Here is a 26,133-nt window from a genome sequence, read left to right on the forward strand (position 1 = left end):
TGTGTAGAAGAAATTCTGTCATTACCTACTACCGTATGCACACTGAGCTTAAAAATCACCGCTTATACAGGTGAACAGCATTTTTTTTAATGCCTATAAAAGCACCTCTATGCTAGCCTATGTGGCCATGCACATATTGGCGTTTGCAGGCATATTACAAGAGGAGCGTTTACAGGCAGAAAAAAAGACCCACCAAAGGTACATTCCGAGAGGAGCTTTTGAGCAGAAAAAATGCACGTATGTACGTAACACATCTAGTTGTGCATAAATTGATATCCTCGACAGCAGAATGCGTTTACATTCAAACATGTGTATAAATGCTCGTACATACGCTCAGGAAAATGCACACATATGTAATATTAGCAGGAATTTTTTTCTACCAAATACTTGTATTAAAAAATGCTGCTTATTTTTATAAGCCTGTGTGCATTAGGTGTCATTCTTATAACAACAAAACAGATGCCATGTGAACAAAATGCATTTAAAGTGTATGTAGATCTAAACAAAAAATGTCTCTAACTTGCTCCATTTTGACCTGTTAATATTCAGCTCTGGGAAACTTGAAAATGATCCCTTGCAGTGGGACTGCACCCACACTGCAAGGCTTAATTTCTTGTTTAGTCTAGCGGAGAGGTGAAGCGCTTTAACTTACCGAATCCACCAGGCTATGGCAGATGGTGCTCCCCCGTGCTCCAACAATGGACTACCCCTCAGCATCAACCTGCCCCATGCAGAGCTATGGACCCTACTTTGGTGTTGATGATGTCAGGGCCTTAGACCACTGGAGCGTCATGGAGAAGATGATGCAAAGACAGGTCTAGCAGCGCAGAGGAATGGGTAAGTAAATTATCCTTAACAAGCCCTCTAGACATAAACAATCAATTAACCCTTGCAGTGAAGGAGCTACCCTACTGCAAAGGATAACTTTTAAATTTCCCTGAGCTGAGCTTTAAAAATAAAATTAAAAATCATGTTATATCTGTTCAATAAGTGCAAAATCCTGCTAGGTATTGAATGCTCACCTCTCCTGCTGCCTGCTCCACTTATCTCTGCAGTAGTGAGAAAGAAATTGCTGGCTGAATCTGACACTTCCAGGAGTGTCAGATTCCTGGTCCCCCCACTTAGTGGTTTGATCAGCTGGACCGTATGTAAACTCTGTTGCCTATTGCAAGCAGGAACCAGCTCTTTCTTTTTGCTACTACAGACACTGGCAGTGCAAGCAGCAGGAAATGTAAGTATTCCATGCCTTCTATGCAGGGGCCACTTAACTGTAGAGTAATATTTTATCCACAGAGTCGCTTTAACCAATTCACTGCCAGATCCATATGTAGTACGAATTTGACAGTGGGGGATTTTACACATGTTGCAGCCACCAGGATTGTGTGTACATCTGACAAGCAGTCTTTTGCCTATCAGAGAGAAGCATTCTAGCAGCTACGCTGTCGCCTGATTGCTTCCACGCACCAGCACGGAGCAGGATTCCATGCTGACATCATCCCTGCCTGCTGAAGCCGGCACCAGCGGCGTTCATACATGCAAGTGTTTTTCAGCATTTTGTAAGCAGAATCCTGGATTTTTTAATAAAGCATTCAAATATAAGTTCACTATGGAGATTCTCTTTCATGTTCTGAGCCAATAAAGATCAAGGAAAGGAGATCGTAACCCCTGAACATCTTTGGAGTGAAATATGTATTGGAATATACACAACGTCATGCCTTGGCAGACCTCCTATCTAGGGTCTGTGTTTCCGGTAAGGGGCTCTGTTTGATGGTGGTCTATACACTGTTCACTGCATTGATTTAAGAAGACATCTAATCTTGCAAGATTTTATTCATGAACTTATTTGATTTATTTGTCACATTTAAATATGGCTTTTTAATAGACCCAATTCATATGATGCTTAATTTATGCACTATATATGATTTTATGTGTATATATTCAGCGCAACATATTTTTGAAAAATTGGAGAACTTTTCACCAAAAAATCATCACATAGGGGACTTTTTGTCCTCTGATGGAATTTTTTCTTTTTTTCTCTAAAATTGTAAAACATTTAAGTTACACCCAAGTAGATACAATCCCAGCCAAAAATGTTTACATATACACATGTACGAATGTAAAGCATTTGTCAGGCTCCTACACATGTAAGCATCAATTGCAATACATATATTACATATTGCCGTGCACGCTGGAGTGAGAGCAATATTCCTAACATCAGATCTCCCCCATAACGCCAAACTGATGACCTATAAGGGACTTTTAATGCGTCGCCTATGGAAAATATAGGGTACTGAAGTTTGTCGCGATTTCATGGGCGCATTCAAATTTACGGTTTTACATGTTGGGTATCTATTTACTTGGTACAACCTCATCTTTTATATTTTACAAAAAAATGGTGCAATTTACTGCATTTGTGTGCCATAAAATTAATTTTAATGTGCGGTAATATTGTGTGACCTAAAAAAATACTACCATAATTTTATTCTCTATGGTGTCTGCTTTCAGAAAATATATAATGGTTTGGGGGTTTATGCAATCTTTAGGCCTAAAATGATTTTCTTAAACATGTGTGCAAAAAATGCAAAAAAGCTTCTGGCAGCGATAAGGCTAAGGGATACTTCTATCTGACAATGAAAATAAAATGTTAAGGAGTAAACACACAGGTTTGGATTAATTCCATGGATCCCATAAATGAGTCTACTAGCTGGAGGTTCTGCCTTGTCTTCCCACCATAGCAAGCTTTATTACATTTTGCCTTAATCTGAAAACTGTGTGCAGCCTCCTCAGGTGTATTCCGTGAGATAACATTTACTACTGATTTCATTCTAATGATAAACACACTACTACAGCTGGATGGAGTACAGAATGAATTAAAGACGGGCTTTGGGGAATATATTATTAAGCATAATGGAAAAAGCATTTTCACTTTACTGTACTTAACTGAAATTTCACTTCACTTTGATTAAGAATTTTTAAGGTTATTCATCAAAAAAATGGAATTTACACCTTCAAAGTGATTTTTCTGCAAACTCTGGTAAAGTGAAAGTAATGAAAAAAAAAAGAATAAAGACGAATCTAAATTCCAGATTTACAAGCTACTGGAATTTTCAGTCAATGTAGCTTTACTTTTTTTTACATTTGAAATTGGGAAGGCGTCTTCCAACCCCTTCAGAAGTGCAAGGCATGTTACTGAAATGGCCAGCAGTCATATTTCAGCTGCAAAATATGTTTTTCATTTTATTTATCATGACTAATAATTATTTTATCACAAAGAAAACTACAAGAGGAGTTCATAGTCCAGCATAGCCAGTCTATTCCTTTCCTAAAATCTGGCCAAAGAGTAACTGAAATATGCAGTTTGCGTATTTTATGAATGGGGTCCCCAACCTCACTGCTCTTTATCATTGCATCAATTTACTTATAGGACGTATTGTGCAGTTGTAACAAAAAAACGTCCTTTTTTATTTTGTTTATCAAACATTTTTATAATGATTTTATCACCAAGTAGACTAGAAGAGGATACGGCATAGTTCAGTCTCCTTCTTTTCCAGTCTCTGTAATATATGTAGTGATGTAAGTAATGTGTAAACTTTAATGATAATATAAGGTGCAGCGCTAAAATGATGTAAATCTCAATATAATAAAGTGCAATACAATGATGGAAAACGATCTTAATATCATATAAAGTGCAAGTAGTGCTTAATTCAAGTGACAATTCAATCAGCAAGGCAAATGCATAAAATGACTACAGTGTAAATGCACATCCATCAAAGTGCAAATAGTGCTTATAAGGTGATAAAGTCCATATATCAATCACTGAATAAAGGTGACGCTTCAAATATAAGTGATCCTTAGTGAGTCTTCTGGTGATAAAATAAATAGTAGAATTACGTACTCACCAGAGCGTAATACCATCACGCATTTGAGAATAATCATATCTCAGTGGGTCAGCTGGATCACCATATGGATCACCTATTATGGACTCCCCTCTGGGCCATCAATGGGATGCAGTACCTTTCACCTCTTCCTGCAGTACGCTCTGTGGGTGGTGAGGCTCATCAAGAGCCCCAAGAAAGGATGCCTAAAGGGAGGCATCCATTGATGGCCCAGAGGGGAGTCCATACAGGGTAGAGGTGTCCATATGATGATCCAGCTGACCCACTGAGATATAATTATTCTGAAATGCGTGATGGTATTACGCATCTGGTGTGTGCGTAATTCTGCTATTTATTTTATCACCAGAAGACTCACTAAGGATCACTTATATTTGAAGCTTCACATTTATTCAGTGATTGATATATGGACTTTATCACCCTATAAGCACTATTTGCACTTTGATGGATGTGCATTTACACTGTAGTCACTTTATGCATTTGCCTTGCTGATTGAATTGTCACTTGACTTAAGCACTACTTGCACTTTTATATGATATTAACATCGTTTTCCATCATTGTGTTGCACTTTATTATATTGAGATTTACATCATTTTAGCACTGCACCTTATTATATGATTTTGTCTTAGGAGGTTATTGGTGCCTTTCGGTGTTAAAGCAGCTCACCCATGGCGCTCACTTTTATGCCTTTTATTCTAAACTTTAATGATAGGTCCACTTTTAGCCAGTTTTGACCATAATTCTGAGGAGTAAATGTATATTTATCCAATTATATTTTAACAGATTTATAAGTAACCTGTTTTTTGCCACAGAGGCAAACAGGTTCCTTTTAATGGCGGTCCCACTAGCAACTTATACTCACCTTCCTTTTACTTTCCCACTGCTCCCTATGACTGATATAGAACCTAAACTGGGTTGACAACTCTCGTTTGAAAGTTCTGGCTTCTGGATCATCCAAGCAGGCTGTCACATGGGAGCATGGGGGGGGGGCAGTCATATGCTCCCAATACCCTTAAGTAAGGTATTCTTTGCTCCCTCTGGCCAAATGGCATGGCAAGGGAGCAATAAGACGATAAATATAAAATGGTTAAAATAAACCGAACCTGCTTCTTTGTCTTGCATGGCCAAAACAATGGGTTTCTTGACGTGACCATGTCACAAAGGAAGTATTGGGGATGTTATTGCTATTTTCCTAAAGAAAATTCTACCTGCCTGGCTGTGTCTGACCTAAATGTTTTTGAGTCACGGACCCAAATTAGCATGCCATAAATGATTGTCAGAAAAATGTAAAACTCCTTATCGCTATACTTATTCAGGGTCAGCTACTAAGAAAGCACTGAAACCAAAAGTATGACAGGAAATTAGCATTCTTAAAAGGAGGTGAGAAATGGAGGCCTTTTTTTCATGCAGAAACCAGAAATAAAAGCTCTAATTTTACCTACCCTGAAGAAGATCTGCTGGATGGAGATCTTGATCTTGAACGTGAATATGGAGACTGAGAACATGATCGGATTTGAGAATAAGATCTAGATCTCGACCGAGAACATATCCTTTGAGAAAAAAGGGATGTTGGTGGGGAAACGGAATATCTGCTTGGAGAATTGAAAGTTGAGCAGGAAGGTGATACATCAAATAATGAATAGGATTGTATTCCATCCCAGGAATAGCACAGTTTGTCATTTTCATCTTCGCTTTCATCAAACAAATTATCCATACCCAGTCCAGAGGTTAAAAACATAGGTAGTCTAGAGAATTGATCATCACAGTAATCATTGCTCCTTGCATCACCATTTTTGTTCTCTTCCTCATAGACTGCTTGTGTTGGGTCACCAAAGTGCTTATTGAGTTCTGCACGGATCTCTTGGTCTTGAAGTGGCTTCCTATTGCCATTCTGAGGACTTGGCATTGCCACCTCAAAACTGTCTTTCAGGCTCTCCTCATGTTCTTTAAATGAACAGACCTGTAATTTTTTCCCAGGCAGCGAATTCTTACATTCAAGTTGTCTTGAGGCCTGTAAATCTTGTGTTAAGCTTATACGTATTTCTGATTTTGAATTCATAAATTGACAGTAGTCATGATCACCAAAAAGTCGTAAACTAGGTCGCTTCACTTTTTTCTCCTCTTGTCCAATGACCACGGAGGTTTTGCTCAGCTGTGCATACAGTTCAGATTGTTCGGGACCTTTTTTAGTATTAATAACTTGAATAGTGGAAGACTCAATGTAGCGAGATTTTTTAGCCGGGGGCACAACAGGCTTGCAAGAAGACTTCAGCTTGGGAGAAGTCCTGAATGGGTTATCTTGGTTGGCTTTGTGAGGTGGTGTTGTTGGTGGAGTTAGTCCTAAATAAAACAGAAAATAAAACTTCATGAAAACTGTATTTATTAATACTGGGCAACATAGTTTTATTCATTTTGTACATTTGTTTTCAAGAAATGAAGGCAAGAAATTGCATACCGGGGTTCTGAGAAATTTTTAAATGATATCTAGTTGAAGTAGTATCAAGTTGCTGATCCCTTATACCATGGGTGCTCAACCTGTGGCCCTCTAGCAGTTGTGGAACTACAAGTCCCATCATGCCTCTGCCTTTGGGAGTCATGCTTGTACCTGTCAGCCTTGCAATGCCTCATGGGATTTGTAGTTCCGCAACAGATGGATGGCCACAGGCTGAACATCCATGCCTTTTATCAACATTTGTCACTGCAATGCAATTCAATTAAAAAAATGCTACCACAACCAGGCAGCGTTTTTTTCTACCCTATGCATCAATCAGAATTTGTGTCCTTTATTTAGAATGTTAAAGAAATAACCTAATTTTAAACACATGCATTTTAAGAGACCCTGTTCACATCAGGCTTTTTTTTAGAGCTTGTTCACTGGAACTTTTTGATGGAAATTTTTCATGTCTGATCAACAGTGACTATGTTAGAGTTCTATGATAATGTTCTGAAAAATATTTAAGATATGTTTCTGCCACTTAACATCAACCTCTCTTTGCTAATAGAACTCGTTAGGTTGGTAAACTGTTTGTTCAAAATTTCTTTTTCAATACATCAAATGCACAGGTGTCAAATTGGCGGCCCTCCAGCTGTTGCCAAACTACAAGTCCCATGAGGCATTGCAAGATTGACAGTTACCAGCATGACTCCCAAAGGCAGAGGCATGTTGGAATTTGTAGTTTTGCAACAGCTGGAGGGCTGCCAGTTTGACACCCCTGATCTAATGGGATTGTGTGCAAATAGAAGACAAATAAGGTGCAATTTAATACCCAATATTTTTTAGCTCTCTAAGCAAATATTTCTGTGATGTTGAAGGTACTCATTTATCCAGGTCATGCTATATGGAACAATGAGGTTAATTTACTAAAACTGGAGAGTGCAAAATCTGGTACAGCTGTGCATGGTAGCCAATCAGCTTCTAACTTCAGCTTATTCAATTAAGCTTTGACAAAAAAAAATGGAAGTTGATTGGTTTTTAAGCAGAGCTGTACCAGATTTAGCACTCTCCAGTATTAGTAAATCAAGCCCAGTATGTAACATTCAACTTGACTTGTCCTGTAATGTTTAAGACTTTTTGTAGCTTATCTACGCCACTTCTTCAATTGTGAAAAAGAACTGAGGAGGTGGCTTGGATAAGCTACAGAACATCTTCAACATTACAGAAACATCCAGTTGAATGTTATCTACTACTACTAATACCAGATATTTCTTTGACAACAATGCTGGGAATTAAATTAGAGCCACATCAATGCTGCATAACTATGACTGTGTATTCCTACTAGAATGCTTGGCAAGACATCCTTGCACTGTTAGTTAAGATCTCTAGTGCCAGTGGTTTTATCTTACTGCATTACTAAATGCATGTCACGGAAAGTCCCAGATCAGTTGAAGCCGTATTCATTGTACATTCAAAATAATACAATCCCTGTATTAACCAAAGTGAAAATTGTAGCCAAAAGTTTTTTTTGCTTTGGGACAAAAAAAAAGGTTTAAACTTCAGTCTTTTGGTTTTTTTAGCCCGTTAACGGATGCACACTTTAACAAAGTTATAGCTAAAGCATACAGCTAAAATACACAATTGAGAATTGTCTTCTCTGCCATAGGATTTGAAATTCTGTCCAGTAAATTTTTCGATTTATAATGCTATGCCAGTCAGCACAGCTGGAAGGGTGACACCACTTTCTCTGTTGGTATTAAGGAATATAGTGGTATCATATCCCACCTGCAGCCTGCCAATAACTCTATCTTATTATTCTTAAATGAGTTTTTGACACCAGGCTATCAGATGTCTTTAGACTATGTAAAGATTTCTTGTTTTGTTCCCTCCATTGGTATGATTATTAAAAAGAAATGACTGATTTGTATGCAAATGTGTCCCCCCATATTAACCTTACACACACACACGCACACACACACCATTTTATGGGTACTTTAACAACACATTTAAATATGAATTTATATTTTAATTGATTTCTGGTGGTGCATCCAAAATGAAGACTAACAATTAAAAGTGTGCAGAATCCAGCATGGTACTAAAATGAGTTTAATTTTCTGCAACTTATATAATTTGTTTGCTCGACGTGCAAAGTGAGAAGCAATAACATTAAATCATTAGCTATAGGCGATGTAAATAATATGTTTTTCCTAATTTACTTTTGGCGCACTACTTTCTAAATAAAAAAAAATACAATTATAATTATCCCTATTAAGTAATTATGTTTACAGACTCACCAGGCTATTGATATTAAAGCGAACATAATTACGTCCTGATGTTTTTAATGAAAATCTTCATTTGAAAAGAAAGAGAAAACAAGAATTTGCCAGCTTTAGAAGAGAGATACAGTAAAAGCAAAACTACATAATTAAAGTGCAATTTCAGAAAAAACTACAAGGCTTTCTGTTAAACAACACCATCTACTAGAAGTCATGCACAGGTGAAAGAATTCACAAACTTTAGGAGCTATGTGCGTTTGGCCACCCCTCATTCTCAGCATGTCATAACTGTCAATGGTGGAGGGGAGGGCAGACACAAACACAGCATGCCTATCACTAATTCCCAATGGTCTAAAAGCAGAGGGGCAGGAACAAGTTATTCTAAAATGTTATAAGGTTTACAAGATCAACTAGTTTGCATATTAGTGAATCTAAAAGGTTTAGGCATTAGAAACAGCTAAAATATTTTACTGATCCCAGTGTTTTCTATTCATGTTCTCATTAAAGTGCTGCCCAAACTGTTGGTACTCTATAAATCCTCTATAATAATAATGAAAGCAGTATTAAACCCCTAAATAAACATTTATTATATTGCAGATATGATGGCTGTATTAATTTCCTTTTGTAGGCATTCTTTCTTCTATTTAATCTGGTGATCCAGCCAGTAAGTCTGATGTTTTTCAAAAGAAAAGCTCTTTTGCAGTTACAGGGATGAGACAGACCATTTAAAGCATTATGTGCGCTAAAGGTATGTCCGTGCCATTCCTTTAGAGCTGTTTGGCGAAAAAAGTGACTGCCGTGCAAATGTGCACAAGTGACATCATCGCGGCTCGGTCATTCAACCTGCCAGAGCCCGCAAACCTGGAAGAAGTATCAGGTGAAGATAGAAGCCCTGTCAGCGGTGACAGCGCGCTGCAGGAGATCTTTGTTTTAAGGTAAGTGCCACATAATGTGTTAGTATGTGATGCATACTAGCACATTATAACATTGCCTTACAAGGGATTTTTATGTATTTATTTATTTTTTTTTTAAGTGCCAGGTTTAGTACTACTTTCACACTGTCAGGGATGTTTAAAATGGTCAGCTTTTATTTATTTATTATCCCCATTCATGTTTGCTGTAACTGACTATAAAGTACTAGCTGGAGTTTGGCTTCAATTTGTTAGTGTATTTAAATCTGCTAGTCCATCTAACATTCCCCACACTCCAGCCTGACAATGCTGCTGTCCAACGGTGCCCCTTTTTTTTTTAAGTGCCAGGTTTAGTACTACTTTAACACTGACAGGGATGTTTAAAATAATCAGCTTTTATTTATGTAAAACCTTTATCACCATTCATATTTGCTATAACTGACTATAAAGTACTAGCTGAAGTTTGGCTTCAATATGTTAGTGTATTTAAATCTGCTAGTCCATCTAACACTCCCCTCCCCCCAGCCTGACAATGCTGTTGTCCAATGGTGCCCCCTGTGCTCCTTCATCCAGAGTGGGGGCACTCTAATACATGAGGTGTGTTACTGGCCAGATCACCAGGTGAAAACAGAGGGGGGAAAGTAAAAAAATTAAAACTAATGCAGCCACCACATCTAATTGCTAATCTGCAACATATTAAATTTTTTATTTAGGGTTTAACACCGCTTTAAGTGGACAGTTCAAAGCAGTGGTTACAATTTGGAAAACATGTAAAGATACTACTGGGCAAAGTAGACAATCTCAGTGTAATTGTGCCTCTACATCAAGTATGTCAAAGTCATTGGGACAGAGACCTGCATTGGGAGGAATGGTCTACATTGTTCTCATTGTTTATTGGGGGGCTAAGCAATTCCAGAAATATATTTTACTGATTTGGTAAATTACACTGTAGTAGAAATTTTAAGTTACAAATTTTATCCCATAGTAAGGGGCAATAAAACATTTCCTGAAATGTTCAGTTTAAAATTATGTAAGGAAATATAACTGAGATCAGAGAGGGCCTTGTTCAATTTCAATGCTTAAACCATTGAGGACTGCAAAGTAGAGGGCTGCATGAGGTCCAGATAACACTAGTGCGGCATGTCTGCTCTGTATGGGGCACAAGCCATCGGAATGAGAAGGCTACTGTGATGCATTGCATCAAGGGGGTTTGGAAACTCCATCTAATCAGCTTTCATTCATCAAAGAGAAGCCAGGGCAGTGCTTCCTAAGCAGTATCTCTGATCTCAAACATGTATATGTTGGAGGTATAGCTAGTGATTTCCACTCCCTAGGCACAAAATGTGCAATTACACTTCTCCCCTCTACATTTTAAAGTGGTTGTAAACCATGAAATATGAACAAAGCATATCCCTCTATAGTGTGTACTTGTCTTAGCCCAGCACACTAAGTGTCAGTTCTGTCTGCTGCCTCATTCCTCTGCTATCAGTATGAACCACTTCTGACATGTTTTCCTGACACCAAGAGAAAAATGGTGGCAGGGGAGGGAGCTCCAGCAGATTGACAGCCTAACTTTGTTCCTGTGTGAAGGGGGGGGGGGGTATCCCTCCCCTCCAATCAGCTCTCAGAGCTCTCCTCGCTAAGCTCTGCAGTGTATAGTTTCAACTAACTGCCCCTTTTTTTGATAGCTCAGACAAGTTCTATAAATTCTGGACTTTGAACAACTGTAGAAGAGAGAAGACAGCAGACAGACAGGTACAACTTATATAGGAAGATTTGTTTCATCTCTGTGTATCACCTAAGGCCAGTCACTTCACTGGGTATATGTAATGGTTTACAGTTACTTTAACCACTTCATGCCGGCACCTCCCGCGTCACAAACTCGGGAGACGGCAGCTGGGGGGGCTGGGTTTAGGGTCATGTGACTGCCTTGATTGGCTGTCACAGCGGCCATATGATCGGAAAGATCCTGAATTCAAGTAGTGATCAGGACCTTTCCGTGAGGCGCTGGCAAATGTGCCAGGAGTGCGCAGAGCGCATGCTCTCATTACATGTTTTGTTTACTTTTGGTACACAAATATACAGCCGCTTGGCGTCAAAGCCCAGTCGCCAAGAGGCAGCATATTTGCGTACTGTTGGCGCCAACAGGTGAAGGGCATACCCTATGCAAACCATTTTGTAAATATTTCATGCTTTTTCTATGTTTTTTTTGCATACTGGCAATTCTCTAGTGAAAATATAGGTGCGCACTTGAGGTGCGCACTTCAGGTGCGACTTGAAAGACTTTTTGTGTGACTTCATGCAGATGTCTATGCAAGTCACACCTGAACTTACAAAAAGTAGTGCATGAAGTACTTTCAAAATCGGTACGACTCCAATGGAGTCAGAACCGCACCGATATGACCACTTCCATTGCGGACAACAGGCTGCGACTTTTCATGTGATTTGATCATTGTCGCACTGGTGTGAGCAAGGACTAGTAGTCTGCTAAGCAGGCAGGTTGACTTTGCTTGCAGCATACAGGTTGGCGTTGACAAGCTTTTGTTTGCCAGAATTGTTTTTTTCCCCATACAAGTCAATGAGAATACAAAAGAACACTTGGAGAAGGTCAAAAGCAGGTTAGAAGGAGGTTAAATACGCTTGCAATGAATTAGGAATGATCTCAGAAGCGTCTCAAACTGATGTGAAAAGCACGCCGCCTTTGCAGCACACAGTCCATCGATACTGGGCCTACTTGTTCCAGGTCAGTGACTGTAAACATATTAAAGCCATGGCAGCAGTATGATATCCAGCAACCAGCAATTCAGCCATGGCATCCTATGTATTTCTCTGACGACAGGTTTCCTTTAACCTACGGAAAACGAATTCCCAATAAGAGAACTGCCTGAAAAGTCAGTGAAGTGTAAAGCTGGGCTTTGTCTGCTCCCAGCCACGCTCCTGTCGAAACTTTCCTCTTTAGCTGGCACAGCTCTCTGAGAGATCTAACAAAGTCTCAATGACTGTCTGAGGCTGCGGCCTGACAGCAGACAATATGGAACACTGTTATCACACTTCCACAAACTATAGGATGTGAAGCTACTTTCAGAATGAAATTCTGAGCATGGTTTTTATTGCTATTTTCCTTTGTGAAAGGAGCCTGCTGCGCGCAGCAACAAATAGTTGCCATTATCCAGAATGTAATGGGTGTCAGACAAATCACATAACACAAAACAATCAACGGTATGTAGGCCTTATTTCAGTGGAGCACAGCCTTCACCGTACTTATGATTACTGCATTGAAATCTCTTCCATTATAAGCAAGGACCTCTAGATCACTCACACTTACACATTTTTTCTTTCCTAGCACTCAGATCTGTTGCTGTTTTTATGCGTTTTTCTCTCATTATTTTTCGGGCTGCCTTTTTCGATGGATACAAAGCGCACCTTTTTAGTTCGATTCTACAGAAAGGACTTGTAGGAAATGTGGTGAAAAATGAACTTCTGTCTGTCAATGGCTTGGAAGATGGGAAATGATAGAGAGTTCATCTAAAACTGAGAAACCTTCAGTGGACGTGAAAAGGCTAACGATGATTTACTGTCCCCAGAGACAATTCTGCCAACCCAACAAATGCATAGGGAGTCAGTCCTTGGCTTCTTATGGATAGGGACAGCATGAATTTTCACTCTTACTTAACCACTTGATGACCGGGCTAGAGCCGAATGATGACTACAGTGCGGTCGGCATAAGACGTCTCCCAGAACCGCGCACTCTGAGATCATTGCGTCCTTTGGACATGGACACAGCTGATCACATGACATGGTAAAGGGCCAATCACAGCAGCCTTTTACCACATGATCAGCTGTGTCCAATGACATAGAAGATCACAATGCAAATATACTTGGCAGTTGTTGGCTGCACTTTCCTCATCTGGTCACAGCGTGAGGAGAGTGAAGAGCCTGTAATCTGCAACTGTATGTACACATCAGAGGACATCAGTGCAGCCCGAACAATGTCCATCAGTGCAGTCCCAGAAGTGTCCATCAGTGCAGTCCCAACAGTGTCCATCATTGCTGCCAGTTAGTGTCCATCGGTGCTGCCAGCCAGTGTCCATCAGTGCAGTCCCAACAGTGTCCATCAGTGCTGCCAGCCAGTCTCCATCAGTGCTGTGAGTCATTATCCATCAGTGCCTCCAGTCATTGCTGCCAGTCAGTGTCACCAGTCAGTGTCCTTCAATGCAGCCAGCCAGTGCCCATCAGCACAGCCAGCGCCCATTCGCATCAACCGTCAGTGCCGTCTATCAGTGACCTTCAATGCCAGCTATCAGTGCCACCTATCAATGGCCATCATTACTGCATATCAGTGCAGCCTCATCAGTGCCAATCTATGCAGCCTATCAGTAACCATCAGTTCTGTTTATCAGTGCCTCCTCCTCAGTACCCATCAGTGCTGCATATCAGTGCCCATCAGTGCTGCATATCAGTGCCCATCAGTGCAGCCTCATCAGAGCATATCAGTTAAGGATAAAAATAACCTGTTTGCAAAATTTTATAACAGAAACTAAGAAAGAAAATTGTTTTCAAAATTGTTGGTCTTTTTTTGTTTGTTTAGCAAAAAATAACACACCTAGAGGTGATTAAATACTACCAAAAGAAAGCTCTATATATCTAAAAAAATGATAAAAATCTCATTTGGGTACAGTGTTGCATGACCATGCAATAGACGTTCAAAGTGCAACAGTGTTGAAAGCTGATAAATTGGCCGGTCAGGAAGGGGGTGAAAGTGCCCGCTAGGCAAGTGGTTAAAGTGATTGCAAAGGATAATATGTTATTTTTTAAAGATAACAAACATATCATACTTGCCTGCTCTGTGCAATGGTAATGTAAAGAGCAGCCCCAACCCTCCTCTTCTTGGTTCCCCATCCTGAATTCTCAGCTCCTTCCCCCAGCCAAGTGCCCCCATAGCAAGCCACTTCCAGCAGGCCTTGTGTGTCCATTGACACAAAGAGTGCAGCTCTGCCTCACTGGCTGTGATTGACAGCAGCAGAAGCCAGTAGCTGATGCTGTCTCTGAGCCAATGAGCAGGTAGAGAGCGGAGAGCAAACAGAGATTGGGCTCAGGTAAGTATAAGGGGGGGGGGGTGCATGCAGAAGATTTTTTTTTACCTTAATGCAGAGAATACATTAAGGTAAAACAAATCTTCAGCCTTTAGAACCACAGTCATTTTTTTCCATTCAGCTGGTGGGCTGATGAAAAAAAGAAGTAAACAGATTCCCCCATCCACACAAGTGAGGAATCCTCTCTGCTGTGACACTCCCTGGTTTCAAAATACACCAATCAGTAGCTGCAGTCACTTACTGATGAAAGTTTCCCAGAGTTGGCTGCTCAACAGAAGTCCTTCTAATAATCGACTTCTGTCAAACAGGCAGGCTCACACTCAGAATGAAAGGCGGTCGGTCCCTGCTGAATTTCATTTCGTCTGTATCCACCCTTTAAGGCCTCATGCACACAGGGTGTTTTTTCAGCCAATTTTAGGGGCTTCGGGAGTTTTTTTTTTTACAGCTTCCAAATGCCCCCCCATGTTATCCTATGTGTCCATGCACACATAGACTCTTAGTGGCAGGGGCTTTTAAAGCTGTAAAAAACCCACTGCCAGTGCATCCAGCAGAAGCGGTTTTGCAGCAAAACCGCTTAACAAGTGTAAACGCATCTAAATAAGTGTTAACACTAGGCACATATAGCGCTTGAGCATTAGATCATTTTAATGGCCAGAATAAATTATTACTCTGGCCAATGAATTATCGCCCAAGCGCTTGATGCCTGCAAACGCACCTAAATGCTTGCAAAAGAGTTAGACACTTTTTCAAGGGTCAAGTGTTTTTTCTGCCAAAATGCTTCAGCCAAGAGGAGCAGTGTTTTTAAAATGTCCGGTGTGCATGAGGCCTGAAGGGATTCTTCACCCATTTGTACCTTTGCTTATGGCAAAGTTGTCACTTAAGAAAGGTACAAGTCATCTCTTCAGTGCCATTTCCATTGTGAAATTCACATGTCCCTCCTCTCAGTCCCTACCCCTTCCATTCTGGGTTTTTACAATGGAAGATTGTCAAGTGAAGACTTTCACTTCATTTCTAGGGGTTAGCTGAAGCAAGATGCAGAGATAAGGTCTAACTCTAAATACAAATAATATTTATTTTACATGTTTTTATTTAATTGAATTGAATAAAATAATGATATCTTGACCGTTTCATAATACCTGCAAAATGGTGTTTTTTAAGTCAGTGTCTGTATGTCTTTCATGCACGTTCAACAATTTCATTAGTATTCTTTCTGAACAAGCGGCGTGACAAAATCCACTATAGCATGATCTACCAGGGGAGCGTAACTTTTTCCAGACATTTTGTATCCTGAGCTCAAAAGGTATGTGCGTGGTGACACTTCCGCATAATTCACATAATACAGTCTGAGTTGTTCATAGACTTCTACTGATAAATAGAATAAGATGCAACCATACATCCTAAAATGGAAGCACGACATCCAATACATGTGCAGTTTATATTGTTCTACTGACTCTAATTCTGATTGAAAGTGGTTATTAAGGGATGGTTCACACCATGCCCGAAGCTGAATCGCACAGGAACGTGCTGTGTGTTCCTGTGATTCACATGCAGCTCTGGGTTTCAAACCCATTCATTTTGAATGATCTCAATTGTATTGCGTCAAGGGTAGTGCATGCACTGCTTTTTAAAACACACTGTAATTGGATCCCATGGTACATGGTTTACTATCATGTGATCCGGTGCAGGAAGATGTGGGTAAATGTACTGCGTTTGCGACCTACATTTGGGGTGTCATTAACATTTTATTTACACTTGCTGCAGATCACAAAAGCTATGCCTTTTGCATGTGGGTTGAATCGCACAGGAATGCAGCACGATTCTAGTGCGGGCATGGTGTGAACAAGCAATAAAGGCAAAAAATGTGTTACCCCTCCCCCTCAGCTCCTCCCAATACATACCTGAGCTGCATCTCGATCCAGTGCTGTGCACAAGAGCAGCAGCTCTATCTGCTCTCTCCCTCCTCAAAGGCTCAGAGACAGCAGTGGGAGTCATTGGCTTCTGCTGCTGTCAAAAACAGCCACTGAGGAGAAAGCATGGGGCAGGGCAGAGTCTTGCTCTGTGTGTCAATGCACGAGTGCCCCTATAGCATAGCTTGTTATAGGAGCACTCAGCAGGGTGAAATGGTCAGGAGCACTGGGGGGGGGGGGGGGACCTGGGAAGAGGAGAATCAGGTCTGCTCTGTGCAAAACCATAAACCATGTTTGGTATGTTTAAAAAATACATTTTTTGCCTTTAGAATCACTCTAAGAATTAAAGCAAATCACTGTGTTTTCTTTGTATGCAGTGGAACTAATGTGACTGAATAATTTATATAAAGTAACGTGCTTTTCTTTATGGCTACAAATGCCACTCTCCATAGAATGCCATTCAGCAGACTTGGGCTCCATTCACATCTGAGCGTAGTGTTTTTTGAGCATTTTTTTGTTGAGTGTTTTTTATGCGTGCTTGCAAACGTTTGTGCGAGATTTGTTGAAGCGTTTTCAGGTTTTTTAAATTTCTGGCATTTTTGTATTAGCCAATAGAGAATCATTTCATCTGTGACATTCACGTTCTTGGTCGTGCAACAAAACGCACAAAAGCGCATGAAAATGTGCAATTTGCACGTTTCCATGTATTTCTATCAGAATTAAAACGCACCAATCTGCCTGAATGAAGCTACAAAAGTAGCTCCAAAACCTTTTTGAGCTTCAGGCGTTGTGCTTCAGGTGACTTGGAGTGGAGATGTGAACCATCTCCATACAGTAATATTGATTTTTTTTCTCCCTGAGCGTTTTGGAACTTTGAACTTCGCGCTACAAAACGCTCAGGTGTGAATGGGACCTTAGCTCCTCTACTACTCTCTTCTTACCAGACTCCTAGTGAAGATCATCACACTGGTGATGTTTGACCCTAATTCTCTCCTTCCTGTGTATCCACAAAAGTGCTTCCCCCTCAACGTACAGTGGTTGTAAACCTCAGACATAAAATGACCAAAGCATATCCCTCTATAGTGTGTACTTGTCTCAATCCAGAACACTAAGTGTAATTTTTGTCTGCTGCCACATTCATCTGCTATCTGTATGAGTGAATTCTGACAGGTTTTCCTGATACCAAGAGATAACAAGGTAATGGGGTGGGAGCTCGAGCACACAGCCTGTGATTGACAGTCTCAGTTTTGTTTGTTTGTGGTATGTGAAGGGAGTGTGTCCCTTCCCTCCAATCAGCTCTTAGAGCTCTTCTCACTGTGTGTAAATTCAGCTTCCCACCCCCTGCTTTTCAGAGCAGAGATATTCTGTGTAAATTCTGCACTTTGAATGGATGTAGAGGACAGACCGCTACAGATAATCAGGTACACCTTATGTAGGAGGATTTGTTTCATTTGTATATAACCTGAAGCCAATCACTTCACTGGGTATATGTAAGGGTTTACAACTACTTTAGGAACACCAGTTCCACTGTATACCTGATTTTACCTTTAAGCTGTTCTGTAGCGACTTAATATAAAAAAGATTTAATGCAATTTTTTAAAACAATGGATACAGAAATACATAAGTAAACTGAAGGATTTTTTTTTTATATCAGTCAGTGACAGTAGAATTCAGTAGGTGATTTTATTAAATGCTGTATAATTATAGTTCAGTCACATAATTTATCATCAGCCAGCAGTGATGACAGATATGGAGGTAACCTTGGACCCAGAGAATGACCTGACGCTAAATTCTCTATGAGTGATGAAACAGAGCTGCGTTCTAGCTAAGCACTGACGGTTCCACGCCTCACCCTTGCCAGGCATAGCTCTAAAATTATTAGCTGATTGTCAATTTCCTTCCTTAACTCCATTTCCTAAAATCATTTCTTAAGAGGGCATGCCCAGCAGAGCGCAACCCAGACTTGGTGGTTTGATTAATCCTCGGGGTCATAGGTTATCATGCATTGCTCATGACCCCAAGACACAGTGGAGGCAGCTAATTTGTAAAATGAACCCGTTCTAATGAGAAGGCAGCCTATCATTAATTAGAAGTCTCCCAAGAGCCCGAGGCACTTTGTACTGTATAAAGGTGCTCACATACATTAGAAGATTATTGTCCAGGCTGGCAGATTTCAGCAAAATGGAGTGATCTTCACGTCTATGGGTGCCATTGGAGCTCAGCAAACACAGGCAGCTGATGAATTGCAATGAGAATAGCATGTTGGATACACTCTATTGTGACAAGGCTTGATGGCTTTATTCCACCCTTCCCACCCATATACAGTATCTCACAGACGTGAGTACACCCCTCATATATTTGTAAATATTTTATTCTATCTTGTTCCACAAAGTTTATTGAGAAAAAGTCAGAACATACAAATGGTATAAATTGTACAACGTAATACAATGTGCCAAAGAAAAACGCGGTAAAACACAAATCGCACATGCCAGACAAAAAGAAATATGCAGGCGAACAAAATAATAAAGCCCTCTTGTGTCACCTGTAACAATAATGAAGTTGAACTTGGAAAAAAAAAAAAAAAAAACACGAGAATACAGCCAAAAACAAAGAAGGCAAACACCAATCAAAATCACCACATAGCATACAAAATATCACCAAACGAGCAGGATCATTTATGTGCACCCCCAGATATCTTTTATCATCGAGGAGCAGAGTAGGGGGGAAGGGGATAAAGCTAAAGGTGCTGGGCTTCTGGTGCAAGGAAAAAGTTGTGAAAATATAGAAAGCTCGGTGTTATCCAGGAGGAGCAGCAAAGGTACCACTCAAAGGTAACCAACGCATATGAAAAAAAAACTCCGTGGAATGGGAGAGGCACATGTGCAAGTGTAATCCGGGTGTGAGATTAGGTTGCCTATGGACAGCGGAATAAACATATGTGTAGAGGAAAAAGAAAAAGGGAAAAAATGAAGTGGAGAAGATGTGAATAACAACAAAAACAGTAATGGCAGGTACAGGGCACAATGAGGAAGGAGTCGGAAGGAAAGAAAAAATAAAAAATGGTGAGAAGCTGGAAAGCCAAAGAAGAGAAAAAAAAAAAAAAAAAAAAAAAAAAGAGGGGAAGGGGGGTAAGGGTCAAAGGGGAGGGAGACTAAGGGGGGGGGGGGGGGCGGTATGGATAGACATGTCATAGAGGTGGAAGCTCCAAGGACAGAGCTGGTGTGCTCATCCCCTAGGGGATAGAGACATAAAGCAGACAATCGAGCACCAGGGAAAAGGAGTGTCTCACTACCTGATCAGTGAAAGGGATATAATAGAAAAGTATTATCGACAGCCTAGCAAGGGTCGAGGAGTCAGTACAATACAGAGTGCAATATAAAGCCACAGGTCTGGCTCAGAGTCAGGTAGAAAGACCCATGAGGGATTGGTATTCGGGGGTCGTTTGGAAGTGAATCCAACACGACCAAGTATGGGAGAATTTAGTCGGGTTATCTTGGGAGGAAGCAATCAACTCCTCCATCTCTGCAACTCTTCCCAGACGAGTGAACCAAGCTTTTATTGAGGGGGGTTGAGTAGATCTCCAAAACACAGGAAGACAGAGTCTAGCAGCATTAATCATATGCATAGCTAACGATCGGAAGTATAGACGTTTGGGGAGCGGTGTATGGTGGAGGAGAAATTGGGCCGGGGAGAAATCGAGAGGTAAAGTGGACACTGACGAGGTTATACGGTGGACTTCCTGCCAGAAGGGCAGGACGATAGGACAGGACCACCAAATATGGAGAAGGGACCCATCAGGTGCTCCACATCTCCAACAATTATTGGGTAGAGAAGGGTTAAAACGATGAGTTCTAGAAGGGGTAATGTACCAACGGGAAGCTAGCTTGTATCTGTTTTCTTGGGTCGATACATTCAGCGAACATTTGTGGGAGTATGTAAAAATTTGGTCCCAATCTGAGGAGGAAAAATCTATATCAAGGTCTCTCCTCCAAGCTCGGCAAGCGGGGAGCGAGTTAGGATTCCCATCACCGGTGAGAAGGAGGTACATGGATGAGATTAGATGCCGCTGGGGTTCAGCCTTAGAACAAATTGATTCAAAGGGGGTGAGAGGACGAGTCCATTTGTGGCGGTGAACAGAGGATGTGAGAAAATGCCTGATTTGAAGGTAGGCCCAAAAGGGGAAGGTACGATCTTTCATGGTGCTCGCCAAAGAGGAGTAGGATTTCAATTGGCCGTTATGAAAAAAGTGTTCCGCTTTCACCTGGTCATACGGCCAATGTTCTGACAGGAAGGCCTTGTGCATACCCGGAGGGAAGTCCGGGTTTAAGCAAAGGGAGGTTAAAGGGTTGGGGGCATCTGAGATGGAGGCCGACTTGCACATCGAGCGGAAGATGCTCAAGGTAGGACCAATCAGTGGATGAGTGAGAAGGGCCTGGGGGGTATGTTTCGTCAAGAGCCACGGGATCGAAGCTATAGGAGAAGGAGAGAAGGAGTTTTCGAGATGCACCCAGTCTTTGGTAGTCGAATGAATATTCCAATCTATAATTCTGCAAAGATGGCAGGCCCAATGATATTGCCTGAGGTCTGGGAGCCCAATTCCTCCCCTGGATTTGGGGAGAACCAATTGGCAGAAAGATATGCGCGGACGCTTGTGGTTCCAAAGGAAGAAGGAGCACATTCTCCTACATGAAGCGAAAAAGGCGGGTGGCAAGTGGATAGGTAAGGTTTGAAATAAATAGAGGAGGCGGGGGAGAATGTTCATTTTTAATATAGCAGCTTTGCCGAACCAGGAAAAGCATGGTCGATGCCATTTAGTGAGATCTTCCTGAATGGATTTAAGTGCTGGGATAAAGTTTTTTACATAAAGGTCAGAGAGGTCGCACGTAAGCTGAATGCCCAGGTAAGTGAGAGTCTCACTGTCCCATCTAAACGGGAACTGCGATCGGCAAAATGAGACTACATCAGAAGGAAGGGTGACGTTGAGGGCGTATGATTTTGAATGGTTGATTCTAAGGTTCGACATGTATTGAAAAAGTGAGAAATCTTTAAGCAAATTGGGAAAGGTGGTCCGAGGTTCCGTTAGAAACAGTAAAATGTCATCCGCATAGGCGGCGAGTTTATACTCTTGAGCCGGTGCGGAAACGCCCTTAATATCTGGGTTGGAACGGAGTTTACGCAGCAGTGGCTCTAATGATAGCACAAAGAGGAGAGGAGAAAGGGGGCAGCCCTGGCGCGTGCCATTGCCGAGAGAGAAATGGTTCGATAAATGGCCATTCACCCGAACCTGTGCCGTGGGTCCAGAATACAAGGTCATGATGAAATTAAGCATGTGTTCTCTCAAACCAATCGCCTGAAGGGTTGCCCTCAAATAATCCCAGGACACTCTGTCAAAGGCCTTCTCAGCGTCCAAAGAGAGAAGGAACCCAGGATTCTTTGATGTGCGAAGCCAATGGATAAGGTTGAGGGCCTTGATAGTATTGTCTCTCGCTTCCCTGCCAGGAATGAAACCCACTTGATCGAGGTTAATCAAAGAAGGGAGTAAGGGGAGGAGACGGTTGGCCAGAATTTTAGCATAAAGTTTCACGTCTACATTCAGAAGGGAGATGGGCCTATAATTGGAAACCAAAGTTGCATCCTTATCTCCTTTGGGTATGACAATGATGTGCGCTTCCAGAAGGCGATGACACGACACAGGGAGTGAAGAGAAAGTGTTGAAAGCCGAGAGGAAGGGGTTGGACAAGACGGGTAAAAACTCCTTGTAATATACCGCAGACAGGCCATCAGGGCCCGGGCTTTTACCAGACTTCATTTGTTTGACGGCCCGCGACAGTTCCTCTGCCGTGATAGTTTGCTCCAGTTCCAGGGCGGATGTCTCAGAAAGTGCAGAAGGGCTATAAAGATGAAGAAAGTCCGAGATCACCGTGGCTCTGAGTTTGTTGGTTTCAGGTGGGGGACGTTCCGGAGGGAGATTATATAATGCCTTATAATACTGCTCAAAATGAGAAGCAATGTCAGCATTAGTGGTGGCAAAAGAACCGTCTGGACCCCTGATTTTGTGGATTGTTAAGCTCGACTTTTTCGCTTGAAGGGATCTGGCGAGGAATCGCCCGCTTTTGTTCGCAAACTCATAAAATAATTTTTGAGACAAGACATATCTACGTTTAGCCACCTTACCCAGTTCGGTCAAAAGCTGCGTGCGAGTGTTTGTGAGTTCAGTCAAGGTAGAAGCCGCTTGACTGTGTTTGTGAACTCTTTCCAAAAACTGGATGCGCTCCATAAGTCGTCGCAAATGTGCTTGTCTCTCCCTTTTACGCTTCGTAGCCATGGCTATGAGAACCCCGCGAATTACGCATTTATGTGCCTCCCATTGCGTCAAGGAGGAGGTATCTGAAGTCTGGTTGGTCGCGAAGTAGTCTACCAATTGGGAGCGGATCTCGGCTTCGTGAGTTGGGTCGGAAAGAAGAGATGCGTCCAATCTCCAAATCTTAGAGCGGGAGTGTTTTTCAGGAAAACGCAACGTCATGGTTATGGGATGGTGATCCGATAGGACCATTGGTTCAATGGAGGTGTCATGAAGAAATGGCAGATCCACTTGCGAGAGAAAAATGTAGTCAATTCTGGAGTACTTATTGTGTGGAGGAGAAAAGAACGTATAATCTTTAACGTTCGGGTGTAGGATTCGCCAAGAATCGTGAAGTTGTAAATCCTGGAGTTGTGTGCGGATCTGTCTTAGGGATTTGTATGGTAAAAATGAACTGCCCGAGGAGGAATCCAATAAGGGGCATAAAGGGACATTAAGGTCTCCCCCCAAGATCAGTACACCCGACTGAAAAGAAGAAAGAGAGGTGGAGATTGAGCGGAAGAAGGGAACCTGCTTGGTATTGGGCGCATATAAATTTGCCAGTGTAATGGGTCTGTTGGCAAAAGTACCTTTTAGAAATAGGAACCTACCTTCTGAGTCAGGGAGCGACTCCGTTATAGTTAAAGGGAGATGTTTTGCAATCAAGATGGCGACACCTTTTGATTTGGCATGAGGGTTAGGGGCATGAAAGACTGTCGGATAACGTGAGTTAAAGAGCTTGGGAATGACATCCTGTCTAAAATGCGTTTCCTGAAGGAAAACGATATCCGCTCTTTGTTTAGATAAATAGGAGAGCAGAATGGAGCGTTTTTCAGGCGCGTTCAAGCCCTTCACATTAAGAGATAGAACTTTCAGTGACAAGTGTCCGGACAACGATTTGGGAGAAGACATGTCCAAAGAGGTATGTGAAAGCAACCTAAAAAAAAAAAAGGGAACACAGGGTACTAAAAGGGTGGGAATAGAATTGGGGGGGGGGGGGGAGAGAAAAAAAAAAAAAAAAAAAAAAGGTAAAAGAGATAAATGAAAGAAAAATAAAATAAAATAAAATAAAAGAAAAGAAAAGAGAAATAAGAAAGGGGAAAGGAGAGTAGATACAGGTAAGAGAAAAAAAAAAAAAAAAAAAAAAAAAAAAAGACAGAACTACCAGCGGGAGGAGAAGACCAGCTAATCCGCCTAGATATATAAAAAAAAAGGAGAAGAGAAAGGAAGAGAAGATGGGGGGGGGGGGGGTAAAGGGGTAACAGAAAAGAGAAAGGAGGGAGTAAAAACAGCCGGCAAGAGTCAGTAAAAGCTCTCCGAGCTTACTGTGTGGGGAACGCAGTGGGTCGAAATCCAAAATAAAAAAGAGGCCCGCCGTACGGAAGACCTTAAAAAGTGCAGGGAATGGAGAGGTAGGGCGAGGATAGGGCATGCACAGAGAGGGACTACACCCAACCGGCGAGGGAGATGTATCAACCCTCACCTGGTAGGGCGTATGGCTCAGGATTTAGCGAGAAATTGGGGTCAAGAACAAAACGGTAGCCTGCGCTAGGAGGGAAGTGAGGGAAGTGAGACAGGCAACAAGCCATATCAATGTTTGGGAGATACCCATATGAACGGAGCACTACGTAGGAAGTCTAAAGCGGAAATATGGTGTCACGAGTATACCGTGGTGGAACTACTAGGAATGTCGTCCTCAAAGGTATGGCTTCATAGAACGGTCAGACCGCCCTCTCCTCAGGGAGAGAACAGGCAGTGTCTCACAACGCATGAAGTCACAAAATATTGGCAGAGGAACAGTAAGGCATAACATGTGCAGAAAAAAACATACAGCTCAAATATCGCATATCAAAAAAAAACACAATATACTAAATTGAGAACAACTAATATGACAGAACGACCCCCCCCCCGGCCTGGACTCTCAAGGTACTCCTGGACTCGAGCAGCACCTCAGATCAGATAGGAGGAAATGCGTGGGGAGAAAAAAAGAAGGCACAGGCAGAGTACCTACATTGGAGCCTCAGCAGAGGTACTCATTAGTATGCAGAAGGTGAAAAAGGATACAGAGCGGGATGGGAGAGACCGATTTCTGCAAGGAGTCTCCATCCGGAGAGCTCATTGAGGTGATGCTCGTTCACAGGTGCACAGCAACAATGTGAAGGTAAAAAAAAAAAAAAAAAAAAAAAAAAAAACCAATAAATAAATTATAAGCAAAGGTTTCCCCCCCCCCCCACCCCTCCCAATCCAAACTCAGCAACCCGCTCATCAGAGTACGTGAAAAAGGATAAATGGTGCTGAGGAACTCTCTTCATCCTCTCCCAACTCAGTCTTCTGGAAACGGTGCAAGGCGAGATGAATACGATGCGTGTGGGGGGACATAAAGTCCTTCATTGGCGAATCCGATATCCTCGAAGGTCCCCAGGAAAGGCTCGGAGTCAGCTGTGCAGGAGATGGAAGAGGATCGGAGCCCTCCGTAGTCCACCCGGGGACTCTAGATGGCAATAGACCTATCAGAGGTGTCATGGAGGAGGTTGGGCACTAAATTGGTTGTAGATCCGATATTCCCGTTGCGAAGCGACAGCGGTGGTGCAGAAAATGGGCGGGTAGAAGGGAGGAACTTAAGGGAATATTCTGTGCCAAACAATCATTAAGGGTCAAGAATCGTAGGGATGAGATCTTAGTGGCCCCAGATGCATAGGGCTGCCTGTGTGCAAGAGTACCAATGAGTCCAGTCCAGATCATGTGGAGGGAAGATCCCAGGATGATAGATCAGAAAGCTCCATAGGTAAGGCGAAATGGGACAAGGAATTTGCAGACAAAGTCCGAAGAGTGGCTGAACGGATCGTGAGCAATGAAACCAGCGGTAGCGCACAGTAAATTAAGAAAATCAGGACAGAGTGTAGAGAAGGGTCTCTAAGCTTCATGACGAGGCCTGCGATGAGCAGGAGAGGCCGTCGGGCTGGTTATGCTGGTAGAGCCACCGGCTGGAAGTCTCGGCGGGGTTGCGGGAATCAATCGGCGTCGGCGAGAGCCAGGGCCCTGCCATTCCATCTCACTTGGCGTCGGTCTGGATTCCGGAACACCTGGGAGACGCATATTGCTGTACCAATCGGGGAGGTCGATTAGTGGGATATCTAGGGAAGTGCAGAAATTAGGCAGATCCTCCGGAACTCGCAGGTAGGCTGTGCGCCCCTGCGCCTGTGCGGAAAGACAAAATGGGAAACGCCACCTATATGGTATGTTATGTGAGCGGAGTGTATCCAATAGGGGGCGAAGTTC

At 42.0% G+C, this 26,133-nt stretch overlaps 1 protein-coding gene across 2 annotated transcripts in view; it reads right to left on the bottom strand.

Moving 5' to 3' along the window:
• PPARGC1A (PPARG coactivator 1 alpha) overlaps positions 1–26,133 on the bottom strand; it is a 153,024-nt gene that overhangs the window by 24,354 nt on the left and 102,537 nt on the right. For both annotated transcript variants that reach the window (XM_089677488.1, XM_089677487.1), the window contains exon 8: positions 5,336–6,233. In XM_089677488.1, the coding sequence (XP_089533614.1) occupies positions 5,336–6,233 (898 nt within the window). The remainder of the gene's footprint in view (positions 1–5,335; positions 6,234–26,133) is intronic.

The sequence above is a fragment of the Staurois parvus genome, unplaced genomic scaffold (genome assembly GCF_062004578.1).
Source record: "Staurois parvus isolate SC_StPar_1 unplaced genomic scaffold, SC_StPar_1.0 ptg000186l, whole genome shotgun sequence".
Lineage (NCBI taxonomy): Eukaryota > Metazoa > Chordata > Amphibia > Anura > Ranidae > Staurois > Staurois parvus.